This window comes from Meleagris gallopavo, chromosome 1 (genome assembly GCF_905368555.1).
Source record: "Meleagris gallopavo chromosome 1, MGAL_WU_HG_1.1, whole genome shotgun sequence".
Classification (NCBI taxonomy): Eukaryota; Metazoa; Chordata; class Aves; order Galliformes; family Phasianidae; genus Meleagris; species Meleagris gallopavo.
In genome coordinates this window covers 173,537,417-173,561,225 of record NC_139404.1, presented here as the reverse complement: position 1 = coordinate 173,561,225, position 23,809 = coordinate 173,537,417, and the positions used below count along the sequence as shown (strand labels likewise).

General features: G+C 41.1%; 1 protein-coding gene across 1 annotated transcript in view; it reads right to left on the bottom strand.

Moving 5' to 3' along the window:
* FLT1 (fms related receptor tyrosine kinase 1) overlaps positions 1–23,809 on the bottom strand; it is a 103,918-nt gene that overhangs the window by 79,739 nt on the left and 370 nt on the right. The window contains exons 2-3 of the mRNA XM_085216089.1: positions 9,231–9,327; positions 8,700–8,920 (exon numbers count right to left, since the gene is read on the bottom strand). Of these exons, the coding sequence (XP_085072215.1) occupies positions 8,700–8,920; positions 9,231–9,327 (318 nt within the window). The remainder of the gene's footprint in view (positions 1–8,699; positions 8,921–9,230; positions 9,328–23,809) is intronic.

The window sequence follows — 23,809 nt, the reverse complement described above, 5'->3', positions numbered from 1 at the left end:
TGTCACAATACCTATGTATCTCTTTTGTGATAAGGAAAATGCCAGGAAAGCATTTATTTCATTCAACTCAATAACGAAAGCTTGGTTGTTCGTCCCTCGAACAACCTCGTTAACAAAGGGCATTGTCATAAATAGCTTGCACTGGGAACAGGGAACACTGCTGCTGCTATTGTTTGAGCCAGTTAACAAAGAGGGGCTCAAGCCACCGGCTCTGACTCCAAATCTTCTTTGCAGGTGTTGAGATGTGAAGGTTTGGTTTGACTCAAAGTGCAAAGAGACTACCTCCAAATTCATGTAAGTTTTGGCTTTTAATTCTTGAAAAAGTGGAACACTTAGATCTTAGTTCCACGCTTATCTATGGCTCCAATGTTTTTTCAGGCAAATCCTACTATTTTCACTCAGTCAAAAGCCATACAAATAACAATGGAAATCCTTCTTGGAAAAGAAATGAGTATAACCAGCAAGAATTGACCCTTTACAAAACCTTAAACAGTAATGCTACCAGAATTCTGCATATTGACCTGCACTCAAGTAGTTCTTTAAATGCATTGCCTTTTCTTCTCCTTCATAAGTACGATCTGCACTTCCTACTGTCATAATACTGTTCTGCCCTTAGAATCTTCTTTCTTATGATATGCAAAAATACTTTTGTTTGAAACACCTAATAGGAAGAGAAGCAAATTCTACCCTAATATATATATGAGGGAGAATCCTAAGGTCGAGTATCTTAAGTGTACCCCAGGATACTGAAAAAGTTTTCCCAAAGAGGTTTTGTGAATATGTAACATATACTATATGAAATGAGGCTATCACAATGCTTTATTTAACAATAGGTGTTAAACATTCGCCGAGATCACAAAAGGAACTTATGAGTAATGGAGGATGCATATGTAATAAAAAGTACTCTAAGGATGTGTTAGGTTAATTTCCTTTGCAATACGATTCAAGGAAAGACCAAGATTGAACCTGTTTGTAGCATGGTGAAAATAACTTTTTTTGTTTTTTTTCATGGGTCACAGCCATGGAAGAGGTCACCTGTCCCTTAACATCAACAGAAAAATAGATTTACTGCTCCCCAAAGACTTGTTCGTCTTTGTCATAAAATTAAGAGCTGCAGCCCCAAACCAGCAAGCTCTGCAAAGTACTTTCCTGTATGATAATCTCCAGATCATTCCAAGAGTGTGGAAGAGCTGCTCTGGAGATTAGCAGTGCTGTCTGCAGACATAGTGTCACCACTGACTGATGCCAACAGCAAGGCCATGGGGGCTGTGCAGTTTAGTCCATCCAAAGTCAGGGACAGGAAATGAGCACAAAACACCATGTTTAGGATTTTTTTTTCCTTTTCCAGTAGCAATGCACTTTCACATCTGAAGAAGTCAATGGAGTGCTTTATAAAAGTCAACAAAATGCCTGACTCCTCTAGGTAAGCTTCAAAGCTTGGTGACAACCTTCCCCAGTAAGTTCCTGCAGTGGCATGCCAAGGCACAGGGACAGAAGGAGCTGACTCCATGCCCTATGATTCGCGTGCAGAGCTCCTATTGACATCACTGGGACTTCCGCCATAGGCCGGAGGGCAATTGATGGCCCCAAGTGCTCCAAATGCCTTCCTGCTTTTGATTAAAAGGAATACACATCATGTTTCCTAGCACAGTTTTGTTTTCATAATGAGTGTGGAGGCTTTTCCTGATTCCCTTTGATTTTATTCTCCTTCCGTCTTAATGGCCATTAGGGGATACTCAGTACTTTAAGACCAGGATCTGCTGCAGGGTCTCCCAGCATGGTGCAGACAGAGCTGAACCCACAGCACCAGAACAGAGTACACCAATGACATGGAGTTCCTTCTCTCAGTTAAATAATAGCACATCTTGCTTCTTTTTTCTTCTTTCCCTCCCATCACAGCTTTAGCAATAGCCAGTGGCTGCCACTACACTTCCTCCAAATTCTTTCCTACAGAGAGGTAAATGCCATATTTCCCCTTCCTTGGAAGTTGGCTGGGAACACATCTGGGATGATCCAAACTCCTGCCAGTGCTCTTCTGAGCCAGTTTCACATACTTTGAGGTTCTGAAAGTTCTAAACATAAAATAGTGTGCCCAGGGAAGCGGTGGAGTCACCGTCCCTGGAGGTGTTCAAGAAATTTGGAGATGTGGCACTGAAGGATGTGGTTTAGTGGGCATGGTGTTGATGGATTGACAGCTGGATGATCTTGATGGTCTTTTCTAATCCCAGTGATTCTCTGAAAAGGAACACTGTGGATCAACCACTCTTAAAGACTACATCTGAGTTCCACATTCAACTTAATCGGGATCTGGAATACAAATGAGTTGATCTTGATCTTTGAGGTTTTGTTTATTTGTTTAGCTTCAGAGTTGCTTACAAAGGTAGCAAGGTGAAGGATGGATAGCCAAAATTTTTACATATGCTAGATGTTGCTTTAAATGTCACTTTATAATATTTTTAACTGTTCCTGTAATTAATGACTGTGTACTGGTTTGACCGTGTTCCTTACAATATCTCTCACTTACAATCAACATGAAACCACAATGAACAGTCATGAAATCATTAAATCTGAAGGTCGCTTGCTATACTGTTAAAGAATATAAATAGCAGCTTTTTACAAAGCTGGTTGACAGCCAGATACAAAGTTGATAAGAGGCTTAATACAAGCAATATTATGTCTGATATCACTAACCTATCTAGGCTATTTATGGGATTTGCACAAACAACCAAATTAGCCAACTTTGAAATGTCAGATTCAGAAAAGATGGGGAGGTTCTTTATTTCCACATGCTTCAGCTATTGTGCTTGTCTTTGTTTTGTTTTTAATAATCTGAGCTATGTAAGACAGAGTGCTTACACATTTGCAAGAAAACTCTGCAGGAGTCTGAGCTCCTTGGAATCTCTGAAAGTTTGTCCTTCCAAAATACATACTTACACCTGGCTCATCAACATTTTTTTCCAGGCCAAACAAACCAAATCTCCTCACATTCACATAACAATCTTTTCCCACTCATGCCTATCCAGAAAAGTATAAACACATGAACTTAGTGAAAGTTAATCATTCAATTACCAAATTCTCCTTCCCTTTCTTGGGATTTACTTTGACTAGCTGTAGTTATCCTGACTGCATCAATAGGGTGGTTCAATGTAATTCAAGAACTTTTTCAGAATGGGAGTAGATCTCGCCTCATTTACACATCTAAAACATAGACACCCCTTTCTGAGCTACACAGCCAAACAAATTGTGGTTCAGTTCTGGAATGGGAACTGACATTACCTGACCTGTTCCAGACATCTGTTTGAGGCTGAGATTAATCATGCTCTAGGAAAGGCATCTACTTATCTACTCACAGGTAGTTGACTATGATCCTTAAGAAAAAAAATCCCATTTTGTATGGGGATAAGTATGGGAAGCACAGTGCCTTTCTATAATATGGGCTTTTCCACTCTTGCCTTGCCTTAAACTGTAAAACGATACTCTTTCTAAAACTTGAAGGAGGGATATTATGAGCTATGAATTAGTAAACATAGAAGTCAAGAAAAGAAATAAAAAAAAAAAGGAGGGGAATACTTCATATCTGAAGCACATTCAGACGCAAAGCATTGCTAGCATAATTGCAGTGATCTCTAGGCATAGTTTGTTTTCCTTTGGGACCAGTTACATCACGCTATCATCGACGTAGGTCCACAACACAGTTAAAAAGTGGCTGCAGTTCTTATGAAAAAATACTCTCATCCACTTTAACCAGGAAATTCACACTGCAGTAATTACCATGTTCAGAGGCCCTTGGTCATTAGATCATTTTTTCAGTTACGTCCCTCCTCATGATGGATCATTTTGAAAATGGATTTCCATTTCAGTGGCAGCCATAAGCCCTGGCGAGGAAGTGAGACCTCAGAGAGCTGCGTATGCCCCATTTGATGCTGCCAAAGCTCCTGAACCTCCTCTGCTCAACACAGTGAAGCATGATGTGAAGTCCATGTAGACACAATGACATTATAAATGTATAGCAATTAGTGGTAATTTAGATCAGTGAATCTGAGAAAGCTCGGTTTTCTAACAGGAGCCTCATTAGTCACTAAAAATATGTCTATGTACTCAGTACAGATGTAGTGCAGTTTAATCCCAACTAGTTTCTTTTTCATAACAGGGGTGCTATCATATCATTGACTCTGACAGCATAAGCCAGAAAGTACTGCTCATATATTAGAACTGTGCCAAAAGCAAAGAAAGAAAAAGCACAAGTTTCAGCAACAGCAGGCTGTTTTATGACCACATTACTTCTGAAGAAGGAAAAAGATGTTCTTCTTTACTGTTAACAGTCAAGGCATTTTGTCTTGCTACTGCTTCCATCTGAATTATTTTGACTTCAAAGCTTCTCATCTTACAGACCCTTTTGGGGAACTATTGTGATGCCCCCCCTTCTGCAGTGTACAACTTTAGGGGTTTCAGGAGTCAATCTACTCAACCTAAATGTTAAATCCATGGAGGTGGATCCAACTAGCACTCAACAACTGGACCTGCCAGGGAGATAAGACATAGTCTGCTCTGGTTGGATGCAATTCTAGAGTTTGAAAAGGCACTCAAAACCCCAGATATTTTGGTTCTCCAGAGTCTTATATTTTGAAGCAATTCGATACATTCAATAATGTTAAAGCCCTTCGTTTTGGACTGTCCAAATTGAGACACATCTGAAGTCTATTATCCAAAATTAGTGGTCATGTTTGATATTCCAGTTATCAGTAAGTATGAGCATAGCTCTCAGGACCTTTTGTTATCCAGCTCGATTTACCCCATTTGACTGAAATCCTCTCAAAGGAAGACATCCCACCTAAGATTGTCCTCAAGATTCTTCATCATGTCAGTGATGAGAAACACATATCAGAAAGTACTTTTCTTCTCTCTGTTAAGTACAGAAATAGAATAGACAACTAACTTAGCCCAAAGGTGTGGTTTTAAAACAGAATATTTTAATTGGTGCTTGACTGAAGTATGAGTAAATGTCTTTGCAAGGAGAAGTATGTGGCAAGAAACATGCACAGTGGGAGAGTGAGGAGAGAAAAAGAGAAGAACTGTGACTAAGTGATGGGCTAATATCTGAAGTCAAGTACTTCACTTAAAAATTCTCTGATGCAGTAGAACTAAAACATTGATCTTGTATACTAATTGCTGAAAGCTATCGTCATCACAGGAAGTAGCAACAATTAAACTTGAATCAAATTTGGTTCAAATTCCTGCAACTATCTAAACTTGCTATATTAATGTAATTGGACTTACTTGTTTTATTCCTTTACGTCATGGGAACAGGTGATCAAAGGCAAAGGAAGACAGAGATGAGAACAAAGAATAAAGAGGACTGGAAATTTTTGAAGAAGAAAGAAAATGAATGAGCTCCAACAATTGGAGAAGAGTGCCTTGGAACTACAGGAATTAAAGCAGACAGAAAAAAAAAAAAGCCTTTAGAAACATTCTTGGGGAAATCTGTGTAGGTTTCAAAACAGCCTGCTCCTAGTCTGCGGCTTTTTAACTGTCTTTTTTTTTTACATAATGATTTCTTTCCAAGTAGAAAACTACCCGTGTCTTACTCCAATGTATACAGTGAGAATTCATTACACATCTTTTCCTTTAATTTACAGATTGCAATTGTGCAACAAAACAAAGATCAGAGCAGTTTTGGAACCAGCACAGTGGAGAAATTGGCACAAAGGCTTATGTTTCATTTTGGATTTTTCCCTTGGCTCATGGTAGAAGTCAGGATATCAGCTTTCTTAGAGCAAAATCCAAGGCTCTTGAGAAGCTTCATTTCCCTTGGTTGACGTCTCAATTCCTGAGCTGTATGTGGTCAAGGATAGCTGTGGCACTCACTCCACTGTGCAACTCAGTAGTGACCTCTCCAGCTAAAAGCAGGGTGGTGTCAGGACTAGCTCCTGAGCAAAATGTCGCCAGCCTACTGGTTCTTGAATACCCAAACACTGCATTTCATCACTTAACACAGAAATGTGTTAAGACATCCCAAGAAATGTGGGATTTGCAGTTTCCTTCTTATCACCTTGCATCTTGTTTTTGTCTGCAGAAGCTCGCCTTTTGCTGTAGCATATTCTCACAAAGGATTTACTGGATTTACTCTGTTTCTTTTTTTTTTTTTTTTCCCTCTCCCCTTAATCCAGTTCATTTTCAGTATCATTCTAATTACGGAAATGAATAGCGTTTTTAAAACAATCAGTGATGACTTCCTGTACAAACAATATCAGCTTTCCTGATTTGGACCCTGTGTTTGTAAATAGCAACTATTTGTTCTCATCTGCAGCATGCTAAAACATGGGAAACAGGCACCTTGGGGATCCACATGGAGCTAATATGGGAAATGGACTGACACAACGTCCTGCCACAGGAAACAATACAAACCTAGGAGGGACCTGACTCTTACAAATGTTTATTTCCTAAGTACCCAAAATCTTCTTTAAAATAAAACTAAACTCAATAAAGATAGTCTTAACAGAGCATTTTACTATCCTCTTTTCTCTGCCACTCAACTCAGGTAATTGAATTTCATGTATGCTTAAACTTATATTAAGTGATGCCTTATTTTCTTTCCAATGTTAATGGAACACTGATCAGAACGGGCTACTTTTGGTACTCAGAGTCTTGTTTCTTTTCAATTTGCTCAAAATTTCTCCCTGAAATTGTACCTTTTCTCACCTTGGGGCAGAGCGGGTCTTTCAACAGTCATTACATGAGCAGCCTCCTTTGTCATCAGTAGATTACCAAACTCATATATACACTTCGTGAGACACAATCAACATTTAAGTGTTATGAAATTGTCTTTCAATCAAAAGTTTTGTCAAATTCCAAAAACTAATGTGCCAAAGATGTCAAAGCTTACTACAGGATAGTCCCTTCCACATTTTACTGATTTTGGTCAGGAAAGGAAGGATGAAAACATAATCTAAAGCAATTTCAATGGCAATATCAGTGTTTAATAGCCACTCTTTAAAAAAATCAAATTAATTATGGCATTCAGGTTTTCTGCTTTATCTTTAACAGATTTTTGGAGGAAGCTCAGGGGTTGTCCAAAAGCTACTTATTTAATGACATATCTGTCTTCTGACATGCAGATTAGGCAGATTAACTGATTCACGTATATCTAATTGAGGTTTTCTTTTGGGTGCACAGAAGCCAATCACAGTTCAGGAAGCAGTGAAGAGTTAGGATGACCAACTGTGTCTTCAATTTGTAATAATTCAGGATCCAGAAAAATTAACATGTCAAACAGAAAGGAGACCAAGAGAACATGAATGAAACTCATATAATATAAATTGGGTTAACAGAGAGGTTCTCAGTCGGGGCCACAACTGTCCTTGCTCTACTCACATCGTAAATGGAGAGCACTGTGGGTAGATTTCAACTAAATATAAGGTCCAAGGTACGAGGTTCAATGAGGTCCCATAGTGGGAAACTCAGAGAAATTATTCAAAAAAACTGTAAATGTTCCTAGGCAGAAGCAAATGTTGATTGCTAAAAAAGATAACCTACTTTCACTGTGCCTTTTTTGATGCATCTGTCATTGGATATCCAGTGAATTACAGGTAAGTAGTTGGGTGAGGGAAATACTACAGTATATTTCAGATGAAACAGAGCTGGATGAACAGTATGAATTATTCAGAAAGTATCAGTAAGGCAACACACAATAACAGGGAGAGCTATCTTATTTTCTGTCTCTGTAGTGAGCGGCCCATTTGGTTCTGATTTTCCATAGCATCAGTCCCACTCTCTGTGTCACAGACTGAAAACAAAGGCTAATTCACTCTGATGTGAACTCATTAGAAGCAGCAGACACATCATTTGGAAAAGTTCCAGTTGCATATTCTCTCTAATACAGGCTTCCAAAATCTGTGAATCCAGATACCCCATAGTAATCTGTTAACTTTTTGCTTAAAAATTTGAGAAAACCTAAAATATACAATACAGTGATAAAGCCAAGAGTTTAATAATTTCTTCTTTTACCGTTGTTCATTTTGAATTTAGCTGTTTTGAGAAGTGTCTGATTAATATCCTGGAAGAAGACAGGATCAGAAAGCAATTTCTGTTATAGCCTGACTGACCTAATTCCAGCATTTCCCATATATTGCACAATACTTGTTTGCTGAACACAATTCTGTATTTATTTTGAATCCAATTATTCTAGATTTTTACAATTGGTGTAACATGAGCTGCAGAGCACTTTTCTGAATGTGACTTACATGCAAATATTAATTTTATGTAGCGTGAGAAAATTCAATGATCTAGAAAGACAGCTTTAGCATCTTTCTGTCTTGAAATGCACAGTCTTAGGCTAGTTAAAGTTGACATTGCACCAGATAAATGGTTTCCACCAGTCATCCTCTGATTAAGACATACATGATTTCACAAAATCACTTCTAGTGTACATTCATGTGGAGCTCAAGTTACTCCAGAGGTCTAGTTGGGTTTGGTATTTTTCTTTCTTCATTTTATCTTAAATACTAAAGCACGCTTTCCAGAGCTCGTAATACATACATAAAACAGTAAATTATCATGACATTTATGAAGCCGAAAGTATAATTCAAAATGCTACTATTTAAACACAACTGATGTGCATTTTTTTAATCCATTTTGCTGCACTGAAAAAAAAAAACACAACAAAAAAAACTAAGAAGCATTAAAAAAAAGAGAGATCCTACCATTGATAAATACGTAGACTATAGATTCCCTCTTCTTTTTCACTGGACTCGTTGGGTATCTGCAGCTATATCTTCCAGTGTCACTTGCTTGAGTTCTGCTCAAGGTCAGAGTGCTGCAGGACTGTGTCCCATTCCTTCCACAGGCATACTTAGTTACATTCAGCCTTTTGCTGTCCTTACTTAGAGTTTCAGGCAAAGACCATGAATGAAGCATTTCCCCCCTGCAAATACAGATAAGGAAGCAGAAACAATTATGTTGGGCTGTAGTGATACAGCTCCAGTTCCCAAGCTTTCTGTTTTATTATATTAGGCTATTTCTGGGGTTCTCTTTTATCTTGTTTTCCAAAAACAACAAAGAAACAACAAAGAACTACTAAACAATTGCCATTGAAGTTCACTCCCCACCTTTCCCTGCACCCCCACACCATTTTTTTTTTCATTTTAAATTTCAGCTAAAAAAAATAAATAAATAAAAAGTATCAGGTATATGAATTCTCAGCCAAATTATGAGAAGCCAGCTCAGCTAGTTACCTGCATGTGAGATTTAAAGGCTGGCCTGCTTGAACAATGTGTTGTCTGCCATTCACACTCAGCACAGGAACTTTTAATTTTGATCCTGAAGTCGATCCTAGAAAAACAAAGAAGAAAGGCATTAACAATGACAAATCATCCAGCTCCAAGTCCACTCACATTTAGGATGCTACATTGGAAGGAGAAAGCAAAGCAAAGGCAGTGCCTCCCTTACCACACATATTCCTCTCCTCTGGGCAAAATCATGCTGCTCTGACTCAGAACTGGTATCCTTCTAAGAAAGAATCACTCAGGAAAGCAAGAAGACATGGAAGCAATGCAAGATTTGGTCAACAATTTTATTCTCAAGTTGTTCACTGAGTGAATCTTGAAGAAAGCTCAGGACCTTGTGTCTGCACAATGAACCAGGGAAGTGTGTCCTCCAGCACTGCTGGCTGTGTTTCCTTAGGAAATGCTGCAATGGCAGCCTCTTGAATAGTTGGCCACAACCAGACATTGACCTCTGAGATCCCGAACTCTCACTCAAACACCTCACTGCAAAGCTGAGAATGCTTTGGAAGGAGGCAAACGGGATTTAGGACCTTCCCTTCCTGTCTCTGAAGGTCACAGTGCTGTCACACCACAGTCCCTCGCTAGCTGCAGGCTTCCTTAAGTAAAGTGGTGACAAAAGACAACTGGAGAGCTGTACAGTAAATTTTAAGAAAAAGTACCTGACCTGCTGCTTGCTGAGAAAGCGAATGTGCCAACAAATCTCCCATCTTGGCCAGACCATTCCGATGCGATGAGTGAAACTCTGCATACCTGAGTATCAGTATAGCATGGGGTGGCTTGGGATGCTTGAAAACATCAAGGCAGATTTCTTGCAAGTTGTGTGTTAGCAACTTTTAGAAAGTCAATGAGAAAGGATGGACAGAAGAACAGAGGACTGCAGAACCTTCTTGTGCAGTAAGCCAACAAGTGGCAGGAAGGTGTAATCTTTATCTTTGCACCATAATAGGCTATTGCCACAAAAGCTTTCATGGCAAGCAGAGAGAAATGCATGGCCAGGCAAAGAAGCAGTCCTTGATCCTACTGCCTCGCACTGACAGCAAAGTGTTCCAGAATCAAGGAACATAAATATTTTGCAAGATTTAAAATCAGTTCAAGTCTAAACCTGGACCTGACTGCAATTTGTGAAGATTTTAGTGTTGTGAGAGAAGATTAGAGAGTACTCCAGCTCTCTTCACTTCAAGAGAAAATATTTAATTTTCAACACATGAAAGAAGCAGGGCTGTGTAAACAAGGGTACTCTGGATTTTCCTCTAGAACTCAGTCAATCTTGAGTTTAGCTACTTCAAACCTTTCTAAGAGGTTTCTACTACAGCCAAATACCAACAGCCATGTGTATCACACACAGTAGAAATAGGTGAGATCCATGTGGCTGTTGTGAATGACCGCTGGGAAAGCCAATCTTGCAGGAACTGTAGAAGGAACTATAAGGCAACAGCTCTAGCTGAGTTTGGCCACTAAATATTGAATGGACAAACTCTGTTCAACTGGATGCTCCAAATCCAGCAACTTTTACTCAGCAGTTCTGCATCTGAGGATGAGAACTTCAATCTGTGAAAAACCTAGAAAGCAAGTCTCCACTTTTGGGAAGTGATGCTAAAGTACAAGGATTTTGTATAAAAGGTAATGAAGCGCTGCCTTCATTTGCTCTTGTTTAGTTTTTCTTGGAAGTGCCAGCTGTTCTCAATTGTCAGTAAGTATTTCCTACAGTAGCTCTGGCTATCCTGTACATATTAACATCCACCTCTGAATTTTCTTCTCTCAGAAGAAAATTTAAAGTGTACACTAAGTTATAGCCCAAGCTAGAACAAGCAAGGGCTTCAAGTAAGGGCATAACAAGTTTTCAGAACAAAGAAAAGTTTTCAGGACTTTACCATAAGTATTACCAGAAATTTGAATAGTGATACAGTACAAAAACACAAACTTCCCCAAGATTTGTCTGGAAAAATCAGACCTTGCCCTATAAATGAATACATTCTTCCAGCTGCTAGCAGGAGAGAGAGAAAGGATGCAGAAAATCTTTGGAGAAGCTATTTGTTATGTGGTATCTTGCAGGCGTACCTTTTGCTCACCTACCATTTAAGGATCTCAACTCTGAAATTGTGGGTCTGCCAAATAGCACACCGTGCTTTTATGGGGTAGTCTCTTGTAGATGCATGCAGCCTCTGAGTCTACTGACTTCCAGTTCTGAAATAACGTCCCTGAAGCTAAATGCCGAGAACCTGAGATAAGACCTGTACTTCTCTCATCATTCTAGTATCAGAGGATGAGATGCTCCATGTTGGGTGCAGGGCTTTGCTCAGCACTGCAGGAAGCACCCTGCCAGCAGCAAAGGCAGCCAGCAGCAGCATGTTTGCCTGACCCATGCCGGGTCCATGAGACCAGACCTGGGAACGGGGGCTGCTGTTGTTTTCCAAGTCTGCCAAAGGTAAAGGGCAAGAAAGCATCATAAAGGTTACAAACTTTTATCTTGGTAGCTCTATGTAGATATAAGAAAAGACTCCCACATACAAATCTCAAGATTTGTCTTAAATTAAGCATACGGAACATGACAGCTGGGTAGCACATGGCCTTAGAGTTATTAAAATCAAATGAAAAGAAAAAAATCATAATTTTTTCACCCTTACCCTTTGGACAAAAAAGAAAGCCAGATATGCCAGGTATGTCTTGAAGCTTTTGCCCTCCTACACATACTACATGTTTCTAAAAGACACCACAGCATTTGTAAATACTATGGGTGTGATCTTAAGGAGCTTAGGTTTTGTGTATCTTTGCTCCTCTTGATATAAGCCAGAGTTACACCATTGATTCCAAGTACATTTCAGACACAACTACAATATTAAACCACATTAGTATTCAAGACCTAGTATCAGTGTATTTGGTATCATAAATCAGATTTTTTATGTATTCATTAATTCAGCTTTCCACTAACAAAAAGCTGAAGAAAAAGATGATATTTCTGGCCAAAACAAGACAATACTTTTACCAGCAGAGATGCTTAGTCTGAAGAAAAATAACTTAATTGGACATCCTACCTACTTATGGGTCATTAGCTTTGTTACATTTTCAAATGCTCCAAAACTGACGCAGACTACAAATGCAATGGAGTTTGACATGTTTACTAGAAAAGAAAAGGAAAGGAGAATAGCAAGGAAATTCCCACTGTCAATATTTAGAAGTGGATTATGCCTTCTCTGTATCTTTTCTGGGCATTTTACTTGACACTGTCTTTTCTGAAGGGTCATGGCTCAACAGGACACATTCACTTATCATTATGCCTGTCACTAGGCGACCATCAGCAACCTACCCTCACACTGACCTACATTGGGGGGTGCAACTTCTTTTCAACTGACAACAAGAGAACTAATTAATCCTGATAACTGAGGAATCTCTCCTCATAAGGAGGAGAAAGGGGTTATTTTCCTGCATATTCTATTTGGTTTGGAAGGCTTATTACATATATGTATGAGAGTCAGCCAATATGATTGCTTAATTAACAAGCAAACATCAATTTAGACTGCAGAAGTTAGTCTGTTTAAAATTAATTATGGAAGGAGTTTTTTCTTAGTGAAAGCAGAGGGTGTAATCTATAATTTGCAAAGAAACAAAAGAATGAGCTTTGTTCAACTATTTTCTGCCTTGCAAAAAAGCAATGCTCTTTCTGAATGAACAGAACTTTGAATCGTGTTAACCAAAAACACAGGCTACAAGTAATTAAACAAAAAAGATAAAATAGCTGAACCTGCGTATATTTTCCATGATGTGCAAGTTCAGTTCTACAGACATCCAAGTAACCACGCATACATGATCAACCTTCCACCGATTCTGGATAAATTTCAGTTTCTCCTAAAAGAACAGATTCACTGAACTCAAAATCGGGATCATGTACCGGATTATTGCCTCTGTTCTAATTTTTCCAGCTGTACTTTTAAATTTTCTTTTTATGAACTTTGAATTTCTGTAACCTTAGACTAAAGAAAGTAAATTCAAAAGATAACTCTATGCCTTAGTTCAAAGAAACAAACTACATTAGAAGTTATTAGAAACTGCCCTGAGGTGAACAGGGTTGGTGGTCTTCAACATCCTTTTCATAATTTGAGGCTAAGTGATCTTCCAGCCACCACAATTATCCTGAACATGTTGACTAATCTGTTTTCACCTGCACAATGAGAGGTTAAAGAGAATGTTCCGTTTATCTTTGCAGCTTCAGTGTATATAAAGAATCTGACCTCCTAGGTTTAAAGTGCCATCTGTGAGCAATAAAGTTATCCATCAAGAAGTAATTGCTTCAGTCATCGTTGGATTTGCACGTGTGTTAAAGCTGGTTAAACATAACCAATTATTTGTGATTTTTACCACCAAATATCATCTCCTCATGATTCAAACACATTCTGCAAAAATGTATTTTGCATGAGACAGTTGTGAACTGGAAATGGAATGCACGTGGTATCTTAATTGGGTCTTCACCTCTCCATGCTCCTTCAGGAGCAGGTCATTCAGATCAAATGCAGCGTAGGACTTCACTCTTGCTATGATCACTTCCTTGTGAGTCATCCCATTGAAGGGAATGGGGACACCTACACATATGCAACTGTAGGAAATTGTAGAATCTGGCCAGAATGCTCAGGAGCACTCAGAGGGCTGACCTTCAGTGTGTTTCCAGTGAAATAAGTTAATGACCTGCACATTAGCCAGAACAAAGCCACAAGTGAATCTCATACAGGGTATATGGCTTTACTTCAATTTGTAAAATCTGGGATAGTGGGAGCTTTCCTTATTTCAAAGTTCTCCTTCTAAGCTGCTATATCACCATCTCTTCTAAAGGTACTTTGGAGGAGGGCAAATACAGCCTTTGTTTTTTTCAGTCACACAGTCGTATCTGTCCATAAGAACATTGTTTCTATCATGCCAAATCACTCCATATAAGAAGGAAAGAACTTCTTGTAAACTCCAAAGAGCTATTTTAAGCTGTGGTTAACATCCTATCATAATGAGAACAACTGACCAACAGTTCCCCATAGTTTAATCAACACTAAAATTCCCACCAGCTTCAATACTTGCATTTATAAGACGCACCAAAAAAAAAAAAAAAAAAAAGTTTCTAGGCTGAACTGTATCAAAAACTTATTTGGTGACTGGAAAAAAAAAAAGGATTATTTTTGTGCTCCAAACATGAAAGTCTGGATTACTTTTCCACCGGACGAGAAGAGAAGGCATCGCCCAATGTAATGAATCATAGAATGGCCTGGGTTGAAAAAGACCACAATGATCATCTAGTTCCAACCCCCTGCTATGTGCAGGGTTGCCAACCACCAGACCAGGCTGCTCAAAGCCTGGCCTTGAATGCCTCCAGGGATGGGACATCCACAACCTCCTTGGGCAACCTGTTCCAGCGCATCACCACCCTCTGTGTGAAAAACTTCCTCCTAATATCTGACCTAAACCTCCCCCATCTCAGTTTAAAACCATTCCCCCTTGTCCTATCACTATCTACCATTGTAAAAAGTTGTTAATGAAGCCTTTCACTTCTGTGACTGCTGGTGGCAGCTGCTTGTGCCTCCCCATGGCAGCAACAGCCCCATCCCATGTGCGCTGCTGGGATCTCTGGAGTTTGGACACCGGCAGCGCAGCCTTGTTCCTGAACCCAGAGGTGAAAGCACTCTCTCCATTGTCCAGGCTCCGGTACAGCCTCCAGAGAATGCCTACAAGCCATGAGCCACCCTGAGGCTCCAGCAGTACCTCAGGTCTGTCAGGTGCCACCTAGGCCTCTGCTCCAAAGGAAGCCTCGCAGTCCTTCACACACTTGATTGCACATCACGTTTCTGAAGCAAATCCAACCCCAACACCTAAACTTGGCAGAAGAGAAACTAGGAGAATTTATTTGCCATGGAGCGTGCAGGGAGGCTTACAGTGTCAGCAGGCTCTGATGGTCTTCCAGCTGATCAAGCTCCTTATCCAAAGCACCAAAACATAACCCATATTTTGATCCAAGCAGAACTCTGCAGGGAGTGGTGAGGGTTAACAGACATAGGCCCATGGGTCATGAGGTGGCTTTGTCCCTCTTTCCTGTTTGCTTGGTGCAAGGAGAGGCACTGTGCATACCTGGCAAGCAGGAGCACACTGTGGGCTGGATAAGTGCTTCAAGCTGTCTCACTCCTCTGTGGATCTGTGCCTCAGACATGCCTCCGCTGTGACTGGCATGTGCTCTCATTTGCTTTCAAGATGAAGAAAATTGTTAGAAGCTATTCACTTACAAAACACACTGATTCATGAAAATCATCTGTTCATTGATTTATCTCTTTCAGGCTCAGAAGGGACATTCCAATTATCAGGTCTGATGCTCTGCACAGCACATGCCCCATGATTTCTGGATCTAATGCTTGAAGCAGATGAATCTCAAATGTAATTTAAGAATTTAAGGTGCCATTACGATGCAACGGTCAGTGAATAAAATGGATAGGTTAATGGGCTTATATCTGTAGGCTGGAGAGTCCTGTGCAGCTAAAATGCCTTGACCCTGACTCCATATCCTGGAATAAAAAATGTCAGCAAGGCAAATGAACTCATTACTGCCTAAGAAAGGTCTCCACTGACAAAAAATGATGTGTGCCTATTATTTGAACCAGTGTGTCCATCTCCCCTCAGTTCTGGATCTCAGAGCAGGAGATAAGAGTTTATTTACTGTGTGTATTCACTTTCTGTGCATAGATGTGTAAACATGCTGATGCAAGATTAGGTGTTGCAGAAGCAGGGCATGACACCAAGTGCCTAAAAGTAGAGCAAGTACAATTCTGATAGCACTTCATAACACATCTGAGCAGGATGCACTACTGGACCAATAGCCAATAGCCATAAATGTAAAGAAAGATACTTCCCCAATATCCGCCACGTATTTTGCCAGTGTTTTGCTCCAGCTCAGTGATTTAAGATGCCAGTGATAAAGCCATTCTCTTTTAGTTGTTCATTTAGATATTAAGAAAGGTAGATTTGGAAATGTAACAAGCTAAAATCACACTTGGTTATTCAAAATAAATGTGACACCAGTTACAACCATTTGAAAATACCACCTGTCATACCCAGGCATCTGGAAAGCCGCAAGGATGGCCAAGGCAAAGCAGTTCAATGCATTGTGTTCAGGCAATGTCTGCTCAAAGGCACTCAGACCACAGTTCATCAAACTTTGCGTCCTGTCCACCCTAAGGTGACTGATAGGCCTGAACCTAACAAGGCCAGTTAAAAATTAATTTTGGAATTCAGCATTCAGGGAACCTGAGTGAAAAAAACAAAACCTTAGTTTCCTCTTCCATCTATCCAAAATGTATTGCATCTGGAAACTTAATATCTGAAATGAGAACCATTGTCACAATCTAGCATGACAACAGTGCTTGTTTCATTGGCTACATGATGAGAAAAACATCTATAAAGAAGAAGCAAAATCAGCCATGGTGACAAGCTTTTTCCCATTGAGTATATAGAATTGAAAATGGGAATCCAAATGTATAGCCTAATGCCTCAATTACAAACTATTAAAAACCGTTATAAACACCTCCATTGTAAACAAATGCCAGTCTTTTCATTAAATAGCATGATAGGAAAGTACTGATACAACATAAAGGCAAAGAAAGTACATTAAAAACACAGTCCATTCTAAATTCCTATAATCAGGTATTTAAGGGAGTAAGTTATTTTTTATTTTCCTTACCAAATTACATTTTTTTTACCAACTTGATACTAAAGATTTGCTACAGATTTCCTGACAAGAGAAATTAAGCGATATAGTAGGATTGGACTGGACCAGTGATTCAGATCAATGTTTCAGAAGGCAAATGTCCTTGTTGTCTATAATCTGCCGGCTCAGCCAGTGAAATGGCCCTACCAAATCCATTTGGGACCATATTGTTCATTAGGTTTTGCACACAGGAATAAATTCAGAACTAAGTTCAATAAAACTTAAAGCTGCCAGGTATTATTTCTGATGTTTTCCCATTACAGATGAGCCAGCTCATAAATCTCCAAGAGAAAAAAGAAGACATAGTTGTAAGCCAGCTTTCTAACCACCCTGATGTAATCTATAAAACAGCTAGAAATGGTGGAAATGAAAAAATAACTAGTGCAATGCGACAGTTTAAACCAAAGAGGTGAGTAGAAAAAAGGGTCCATACAGAGGATTTTTTTGCTCTAGGACCATCTCTACTCTGAAGTTTAATTTTGATTTCAAATTAATGAAAAGTAATGCAAGAAGATCCAGAGTGAGCTTCCTCCTAAAGGTGATGTTACGGTCGGACTGCTCCCTCTGGCTGACAGTTCCTCTGGGCTCTGCACTGAGGATCCCTCCATACTTCATCATAAAGTCAGCCCTCTCACCAAAGGCTGGTATGAAACAGGTCAGTGCTTCAGTTGGTTTTGATGGGCTTGTGGACAATAGATCAGATAAGGTGAGGATAGCACTAGCAGAACAAATCAGATCACATTTGGCTTTTTTGGCAATTAAACTACATATAAAATACAAAGTCTATGGTAGGTGCACATGCAGAAATCTGACAAGCACATCTGTGATTTGATTAATGTCAGAAAATTAAAATAATTAATGATTAGGATGAATGTAAACTGTTGCACTGCCTGAAACAAAGGCAGGTTTTCACACCAAATCCTACCAGCACAGCAAAAGAGGGAAGTCTTCTATACTGCACAACACAATGCAATATAACCCCACTGTAGTATATCCATTTGCTGTAAACAGACAACACCTGAATTTCAACAGGCTAATTTTGGTTATCTCAACTCTGAGTCTCACATTCTCTTAGTAAATCATGGTGGATTGGAGATCATACTACAAAAAAAAAAAAAAAAAAAAAAAAAAGAACAACAACAACAAAAAAAACCAACCAACCAAAAAAACATCTCTGAAGAATTTGTCTGAGTAAATGCTTTTTGTGCAAGGTTTCTTGAGCCTTCCCTGAAGATTAAATGTTGGACACCATTGAAGACACAACACAGAGCTACTGGGAGCTGACCCAGGATGGCAGCTCTCACGCTTCTCTTACTTCTGGTCCACAGTGACCCCAAGGAGAGGTTTTTCCATGGAGGAGGGACAATGGGAACAAAAGGAAAAAAGTTCTGTGGCAGAGAAGATCCCACAGGAAGGACGCCGGGGCGAGCTGTGTGAAGTTGTGGAATGCCTCTCACGAAGCGCCCTTGTGCTCCTCCCTCACCACTCCCCACGCACTGAGCAGGGGGTCCTGTTCCCAGAGCTTCCCGAGGGAGCTTCCCAGGAGGAGGACATCTGCTCAGGCTCCCCACTCTGCAAGGGCCACTGTGCCCACTCACCTCCGCTTCCGGGCATGGAGCAGAAATAGTATCAACCTATTGCCCTAGTGTCTCCAAACCACTGAAATCCTGGAAACAGTTTCTTCCTGAGCATCCCCTTGAGCTCCTACAACAGCAAAGAACACCTTGTTTGAAGGCAACAGCTCCAAAAGAGGGAATATGACTAAAAAGGGATTGTATGTATGAGGGCTTACTGCCAGATATCAATGGATGATAAAAGGGTATCCTATCACTTAGCAAAATACTGAAATCACGCAAATAGAAGCTGGGGTCAATCCCATCACACTGGATTGTGATATAATCATTGTATATGGCTGATTTAACACTGGAGTTATAGACAAATTGATTTTGGTTGTGAAAATCAACTGTAGTTTGGAGAAACAACAGGGACGGTAAAACCAGGTCATTGTGAATGTGAGCCTTTCTCTCCTTCGATAAGACAAACCAAACCAAAGCCTAGGGTAGAAGATGAATAAATCAGTCAACTACTTTTCAAAAATCAATCATAGTCTTGAGTAACACAGAGGTGTCATTAGCAATATCCTCCTTCTCTCCATGACTGTTGACATGTCAAAGATGGCACAGCTCCAGCCACCATGCATAAAGCAAAACAATTACCGACCATGATGCAAAGCAGAAGAAACAGTCATCCACACTCCCAGTACAAACTCCTCCATATGTCCTAATAGTTCAGGACTTCCATTTCAGGGAATAGGACCCCCGACATGCAGGTTTGAATTTTTTTTCTCCCACACCCTAGCATTTCTCAATACATTACAGTTTTGATTATCTCTGGCATGAAGTCATTTTGCCAGTCATAACGGGCATGATATTGCACCACGTTTGGCTCTGGAGCGAGCACATGGCTTTCACTTTTCCAACTGCTCCTTGCTGCATACATGACTTTCTTTTAACCACATGGATTTATAAGGCGCTGACTCCAACCACAGAACAATGAAACTGAACTTGGTGAGAGACAACTGTCTGCACACCTTCCTGTCCACCCCTGAACCAGCTTTCAGTTGAGCAGTTCCCTCATGGTAGGATGAGAAGTCAGGTCACTCAGAACTGGGAATGCTGGGAAGGTCGTTCCCCATCTGTGGCCCGCATGTCGTAGGAGCGCATCACAACAGCAAAGAGAAAAGAGGCAGGTGCTGCCCATGGATAGAGTCCATGCTGAAGTACACATAGAAACGATTTCTACAAATATTGATAGAGGGAAAAAAAAAGCAACAGATTCCTGGGGGCAAAGAAGGACACAAAGATGAAGCATGTCTGAGGGGAGCAGTTTCCTGCTGAAGACGTCACCCCAATGGGAGAGGTTTGCCTCCAGCCGCAGAGGTGGCAGTGGTGGCTGAGCACACAGTGCTGCACAGCAATGCTCTCAGAGCAAGGTGGCTTTCCATTCCCTTACGGGCTGCAACAGGAATTCCAGCCCCTAGTTTTAGGGAATCCAAGGGAGCAGTTTTGCTGATAAAGCACCATCACAGCCCCACTGGACACAGATTGCTGAAATGCCAAGCCTTCACCCTCATCTGCTGCGCCTCTTCCTTTCCCAATCTCAGTCGGACACAAAAACTAGCAACTTGTAAATATTTGTGCTTGAAGTTTCCAAACTACATTAAAGTGTAAGGACTTAGCAACTGTCCTGAAAATCTGGACAGCTTTCTTTTGTCCTATACACCCATACAGTGCGAAGGGCTACTGGTTTCAGTCTTTGTAGCATCTGACAATAATAGCTTGGCTTGTTGGATTTTGTTTACATGTAAAAAAGAAAAAAAAAGAAAAACAACAAATTACAACCAAACCAATCTCCAGTTCTTCCCAATTACAATTTCATTTTAGGGTTCTAAAGGGTCTGGGTGATTCTAGATACGAAGTTCTTTTCTAGGGTACCTGTCAAGTACTCATTTCCTTTTGCATGAAACATAAAGAACTTGCTGGCTTAGCCCAGAGCAATTGCTCTGGATTACACCAACCCAATGAGAGGGTGAAATATGGATTTCTGTAGAGTACACAGCACCTGCCTGGTAAAACACCGGTAAGTAATTTAACGGATTTTATTCAGGAATGCAAAAAAACATGGCAATGTATAAAACTTTTTAAAAGCTTGTGTTGTACTATAAGGTCTAACTCTTCTGCCTAACATGAATATAGCTTGACATGTTTTAGGGAATCCAATTTCCATAAAGATTCAGAAGTGGGAAAGTCCATTTTTCAGCACTCTGTTGAGATTTCCAGCTCTAATCCTAAATTAGACCACTGTAGCTGCACATCTCTGCTTCTGTTTCAGCTGAGCACTCAAATCAAATAGAAACCTTAACATATAAGTTTCAATCTGATCAGCACTTTTAGGGAAGTCAGGTTAGTTATTGCAAGAAATTAACCTTAAAGCAGTTTAGATTTGACCTAGAATTACTTTCTTCCTTTTTTGCAGTTGACCATGAAATTGAAAAGTCCATCGGTCGCTGGAGACGTTGATGATCTAGTTCTAACTGGAATAACTCAGGCTTGTATAGTGGTGTCCACAGATAAGATTGTAATATATTCTCTTTATCTTCTAGCTGCTAATTGTGAGGTATTGCCAGGGTGCTGACAGCTGGAAATAAAGCTGATTTATCTAACCCATGTTTCTGGAAATATGGGCATATCATCCTTGATTCAGGCTGCAGAACCTGAACATTTCAGGATTTAAGCTCAGTCCTTTACATTCTCAAATGCTATTGATTAAAATTATTGTCAAATGAGATCTGCAACTAGGAGATCAAACCTAAATATGGCACTGAAGTCTTCATGTCAACCACTGTGTGCACAGTCTAGCATAATTGTATGCAATATAGTTTGTGGAATACAAACGATACATACAAACGATGAAAGAAATATATGCAAGTACTGCACAAAACAGAGACAAAACATTCTTCTTTCCTCTGATAGCTGAAATACAAATGTGCATAGAAATACCAGAGCTGAAGTGCTCAAGACTCCCAAGTCAAGGAAACATGATTTCCACTATTTTCTTTATCTACTTTTTCAAACTGAAACTTTTAGTTTTCATGTTGTCAGGGGGAAATTGGAATTATTAAATAGCCATATACAAGTTAAAGATCTCTTTCTGTCCCTTCGCTATGGAGGTGTCTGTAACATCTGACTCTTTCTGTGAATCTTCTCCAGTACCAGTCAGTAAATGGAAACTCAGCTGACACCTGCAGAATCTGAATTACAAGAGTGAAGCATTAAGAACACTTAAAAGGGGAAGTGCTGGACAGCTTGAGTGAGAGTTTCAGGTAAGTAGGCAGTGAAGGAGGGTGAAATGGGAAGGAACACCTAGAGATGATTTGCAGAGAACATCCCACCACTTCACCGACAACTCTGAAATGCTGTATGCCTACGAGAGCTTCAGTTCTGAAGCTAGAAGAAGCTTGATCATCCTATGTGGGATGCCCAGCCAAACCTCCACAGTGAGGATTTGCTTTTTTTTAAAAAAAGAAAGAAGGAAAACACAGCAAAATCGAAGATGTTTTCAAAGTCTGAGCCCTGGACTGGAGCTAAATTTCCCATATTTTTAAGAGAGGAAAGAAATTTTCAGCAAACCAGTTGTAAAGGCATTCAGCCACACAGCAGGGAGGCACCATTCCGTACCTATTGCACTTGAGCCACCACCAGGGCGTGTGTCTCCACTGCCAGCACCCAGTACACGGGTTTCTCCTAACCAAGTCAAGCCTTTCCCATTGGAGTTGGTGTAGGGTGCGTGTGCCCCCTGACAGTGCCTGGAGCAGGAAAGTGAGCCAGGGTCCCTTACAGCAACTCAATCGCTGAATCCACCTTCTCCCAGGACAGTGGGTTTGCCGCATTTTGCACAATGGGAAACCTTTCCGACAGGAAAGAGGAAGCCGATGCCCCAGCGCAGCTCGGCACCGCGGGAGCCCATGTGGGAGAAGGACACCGAAGTTCAAGCTCAAGCTGTGAAGGAAGCCTGGCAAGGATTTCAATCCGTGTTTCCTGTATCCACAACGAGAGTCCCACGCCTGTGCCTATTCCATCCTTATGCCAAGGAGGGCACAGCAGAGAAAAAATAAAGCGGGGAAATTAACACTTCCCTGGAAGGAAAAAAAAAAAAACCAACATAGAAGAATACCTATATGTCTATAACAAAGCTGATGAATCAGCACTTCCCGAGCAGGAAAACGTCTCGGCAGCACGGCCCCGCCAGCTTTCCTCCGGGCAGCACTGCAGCACCGGGGCCACCGCCGCGGTACTCAGCCCCCGGGGGGAACACGCTCCCCCCACAGAATCAAAGAATCACAGTATGGCCAGGGTTGGAAGGGACCTCAAGGATCATGAATCTCCAATCCCCCTGCCACATGCAGGGCCACCAACATCCCCATTTAATACTAGATCAGACTGCCCCGGGCCCCATCCAATTTGGCCTTAAACACCTCCAGGGACGGGGTATCCACAGTCTCTCTGGGCAGCCGGTTCCAAAGAACTTCCCCCTGACATCCAGCCTAAATCTTCCCTCTCTCAACTTCAAACCATTTCCCCTTGTCCTGCAGTTGTCAACCCTTTCAAAGAGTTGATTCCCCTCCTGTTTGTAGGCTCCCTGTAGGTACTGAAAGGCTGCAATGAGGTCACCCCGCAGCCTTCTTTTCTCCAGGCTGAACAAGCCCAGCTCTCTCAGCCTGTCTTCGTAGGGGAGGTGCTCCAGTCCGCTAATAATCTTTGTGGCTCTCCTCTGGACCCTCTCCAACAGCTCTCTGTCATCCCCCGATCACGGCATTTTTTTTTTTTTTTTTCCGAAGCGAGAAAAGCCGAAGCAACCAATCCCAAAAAACATCGCCATTAGGCACAGCGGATTTTTGCAGCGGGCGCGGAGCCATCCCATCACACGCAGCCCCGCGGGATGCGGGCGGCCCCGTCCTGCCCCGCCGGGAGGAACCCGCGCCGCGCTCTCTGCCCTGCTCGCATCGGGGCACTTCTCTGCCTCACGGGCAGAAGTGACTCTTGAAAAACAAAGCGGGCTGGAAAGCAGCCTACTCCGCTATCAGGGCTTGTTTTTCCTCCTCGAGGCATGGGTTCGGACATCGCGACTACCCACGCCGCGGAGCGGCTCGGCGCCCCCCGTCACCCCGTCTCTGCGCCCGCCTTGGGAACGGAGGGCGGCGGGCGGGCGGGCAGGTGCCCACCGACTGCCGCGACGCGGCGGG